Source organism: Berghia stephanieae, chromosome 13 (assembly GCF_034508935.2).
Source record: "Berghia stephanieae isolate SIO BIC M18660-M18661 chromosome 13, UCSD_Bste_1.3, whole genome shotgun sequence".
Classification (NCBI taxonomy): domain Eukaryota; kingdom Metazoa; phylum Mollusca; class Gastropoda; order Nudibranchia; family Aeolidiidae; genus Berghia; species Berghia stephanieae.
The window spans coordinates 5,123,158-5,127,480 of NC_088372.1; the positions used below are offsets into that span (position 1 = coordinate 5,123,158).

The 4,323-nt window shown below is 36.8% G+C and overlaps 1 protein-coding gene across 1 annotated transcript in view; it reads right to left on the reverse strand.

Moving 5' to 3' along the window:
* The window catches only part of LOC144959006 (innexin unc-9-like), an 80,826-nt gene extending 76,792 nt beyond the window's left edge, over positions 1–4,034 (reverse strand). Inside the window, exon 1 of the mRNA XM_078891332.1 lies at positions 3,599–4,034. Coding sequence (XP_078747458.1) covers positions 3,599–3,600 — 2 coding nt within the window. The 5' untranslated portion in view covers positions 3,601–4,034. The remainder of the gene's footprint in view (positions 1–3,598) is intronic.
* Between the last annotated feature and the right edge of the window lie 289 nt (positions 4,035–4,323).

Here is a 4,323-nt window from a genome sequence, read left to right on the forward strand (position 1 = left end):
TGTTCAAAAGGGTTCAAAACACATTTACCGGGCGCTATGTCCTAGCCCCGTCAAAATTACAAAGTTCAAAGATGCAAACACATTTACCGGGCGCTATGTCCTAGCGCCGTCAAAATTACAAAGTTCAAAGATGCAAACACATTTACCGGGCGCTATGTCCTAGCCCCGTCAAAATTACAAAAACACAATATCGCTTAGAGCCCATAACCGGGTACGATACACAAAATACTGGCCATATTAGGCCCACTTCGGCTACAATACAGCCTAAAACACAATGCTGGCCAACACACAGGCCCAACACATATCGCCTGAGAGCCCATATTCGGGTGCGACATAAAATACTGGCCACTTTGGGCCCTTTTCACTGTGGCTTCAACATAGCCAAACAGAATTCCAGCCAACACACAGGCTGTACAGGTCTTCCTTCTTCGACCTCAAATCGCAGACTGCCAGTTGAACATCGACCCAAGCCGAAACATAGGACAGGGTATCTAACAGTATCTCGGTTGATGCATAAGATTGATGAGGGTGTTTTAACACTGATGGAACATGATAACCCTCCGTTCTTTCATTGCCTTCATAGTCTACACCACCCACGGCGAAAACAAGGGAGTCCCTATTCCAACACCCATCCTACACTCATAAATCATTTAATTATATGGGTTTGATTCTACCCGAGACCTTGGTGGGTAGGACAACTATCTCCCTTTGTTACCTAGAAGGCATTTCTTTACATTCTTCTTCTTTTCATTATTATTATTATCATTATTATTATTATCATTATTATTATTAAGTATTACTAAGAATTAAAAATTTGTAATTTTCCATAAAATTTAATATTTGGCCATGAAATTTGTCTAAAATTCATAAAATTACGAAAAATTCGTAAGAGTCGGCATGTATGATAGAATGTTCATTTGCGTCTCCTTGTTGTCAGGGTTGTAAAAACTTACGAGCGTTACAATTACAACCCTGATAAGATATAGAATGAAATTTAGAGATTATAGAGAGGCACGGTGATATTTCAGCAAAGATAAATGTAAAAGAAAGAAAGAAAGAAAGAATGGAAGGGGGAAAGGACTAGTTGAGGCTCTACCTGTTGCATAAAATAGACATTAGCAAATATCCAGATCTTTAGCCGACTTAATATTAATATAAATCGTCTACATAATGGGCCTCCTCATTTTGTCTGGGCCTCGATTTCGTCAGGGTTGTAAACATTGACGAGCGTTATAAATAACTCTGATAAAATATAGAACGAAAACTAGAGATTACACAAAGGAATGGAGATATGAAATGGCTCTCGCAAACAGATTAGGACCGGTGCTAAAGTAGGTAAAAAAAAAAAAAAAAAAAAACAATGAAAAAGAAAGAAAGAAAGAAAACATTCAATAAGTTGAGCTATCTTAAAATGCTCACTCAGGTTCTACAAAATGGTTTGGACCTATATTTTACTTTTATTTTTTTGTGGACGAGTGAAAAAAAAAAAAAAAAGAAAGAAAAAGACGGATGAAATGAAAAAAACTAAGGTTTTGTTTGTTACTGTTTTTTTTTCCATTGTGTTTGTTTTTTTTCTTGGGTTAGCCTATGTTGTTTATGGTGGGTTTTGGTTTCTTTATTTTTTGTTGGGGGGGGGGGGGGGGAGGATTTTGGGGGATCTGGGGCTGGCAATTAAAAAAAAAAATTAAAAGCTCTAAAGATCTGAGGTCCACCAAATTCACCATTAGATGATATTATAGAGTAAGTAGGAGATTGACAACAATTAATCATGAAATAATTTTCAAAATCAATTAATTACCCAGTCAATGAAACAAAACCTGCATTTTATACTACTGTGTATTGACTATTAATTCACATTACCCCTCTGTATGTAAAATGTGCCGTTGTGCTATAAATTGCATATTACAGGATCTTCCTAAACCCCCTCCTTACCAGCCATTTTCAGGATTTTCACCAAAACTCTACACCCAACTAACACAAAAGGAGATTTTTTATCACCCAAACACAATAGCAGTAATGTTCTTCGATACAATATTTCTTTAGCAAAACATGCTCTACAACACTTTGTTCATTATTTTTAAATTTTATGATGTACAAGAGAAATTTGAATAGGAAAAATGTTGGTTGTATCGTAACGAATGTGACGATTTTCCTATAGTTGGCAGGGAAAGGGTTAAAATGTTGGTTGTATCTTAACGAATGTGACGATTTTCCTTTACCTAGTTGGCAGGGAGAGGGTTAAATACCTTGAATGGCCACCTACCATCATTACAATCATTGCATCATGATAAGATATCATTGACTTTGTGAAGACAGCAGATGGAAAAATAGACGTTTACAACGCCAAGGTCAGACCCGTCTACTTTAACCAAAGAAAAATAGTATAATATAAATATAACCTTTGACCTACTAACTGTCCATCAAACTTTTCAGTTTTTTGTGTCTTACGTAACTCAAGCCCCTGCACCCCCCCCCCCAACTCAGTTTGTGTGAAAAAATATACCTAATCATTGCAACTGGAAGTTATGAGGAGAGAAATTGAAGGGCTGAAGTGGGTGTAGGCAAACAAATAAAAAACAAATAATTCGGTATTCAAATGTGTTATAGGTATAAATTATATGCTGGACAACATGAAACTAAAATATTTTGTATATCAGTTTTAAAGTCTAACAAAGGAAAGCAAAGAAATCATCTCAGGCCTACTTGCGCTAATCTGGAACCTGTGACAAACTGTATACCCCCCCCCCCCCCACCCCCCGAGTTTTCTGGCCAATTTTTTAAATATGGGATTTTCAAGAGTACGGCACTACTACTACTACTACTACTACTACTACTAGACTATTATTATTATTATTATTACTACTACATACTACATAACTACTTAGTTCTACTTTTACAACAACAACTACTACTACTACTACTACTACTATTAGATAACTACTTAGTTCTACTTTTACAACTACTACTACTAGTACTAGACTATTATTATTATTATTATAACTACTACTTACTACATAACTACTTACTTCTACTTTTACAACCACTACTATAACTACTTACTTCTACTTCTACAACCACTACTATAACTACTTACTTCTACTTCTACAACTACTGCTATAACTACTTATTTCTAATTCTACAACTACTACTACTACTACTACTACTACTACTACTACTACTACTACTACACTCACTACTATTATTACTACTACTACTACTACTTACTACTACTACTACTTACTACTAGTCTACTACTACTACTACCACTACTCCTACTACTACTACTACTACTACTACTACTACTACTACTACTACTACTACTACTACTACTACTACTACCACTACTGACTACTACCCCATATTCGATACGCAACTTCAAACTTCATCATCATATTCTCTATTAATAAATACAAAAGCTGTCAGATAGTCTGCATAGAGACCAGCTGCAAAATAGGCCCATTTGAAAACGGCGACAGACAGACAGAATAACAATAAGATACAAAAACTATAACATACAGGCAGTAAACATGAGAAGAGACGGTAGGTGGGGGTGGGAAGAAGAGTGAAAACGATACGAAAAGTGGTCAACTCGACTTACATATTATCTGTGTGTTATCTATCCCTCTTTTCTTGCTCTTTGTTGATAGATACTCCTTAAACGAAAGTAAGATAAATCGAAATTAAAACTCCTTCGAACACAATGATGATAAGAAACACCCTTTATGGCAATTTCCGAAATGAGAAATGTAGGTATCGCAGTCCAACTTGGTAAAGTATGCTTGTTGCAACCTCTCCTCTTTCTCAACTTTCCCAAACTTTTCAAGCGAGACGTCACAGACAGTGCCCCAAGCACGCAACACACACACACACAACACACACTCACCGCGTACACACACACACACACACACACACACACACACACACACACACAACACACACGCAATATAAATCTTGATCGCACGGTGTGGTGTGTAGCTTTTTGCTAAATTTGGCTGGCTATCCCCGTGCGCCCCAACACTAAACACTCGTTGTGTGAACTACTAAAGCCACAGTCCACAGTCACAGTGTGGGCGGTGTCAGTTCCATCGCTCTTGTCGTCTGACCCCAATCGTGCTCTGAAAAAAAGACACCATGGTTTAAAATTTTAAATAATGGCCAGTAAACTCGTCCCTCTAATAATAATCGAATAAAATTACCCTCATAATATTGTCAAACACTCTAAAACCTGGGACTTTGTAGAGAGATTTTGTTGTTTTTTGTTTTGTTTTTTTTTTTTTTGTGCGGCTTTTTACGGATCGGAAGGTCATGGAGTTCGCGCATAGC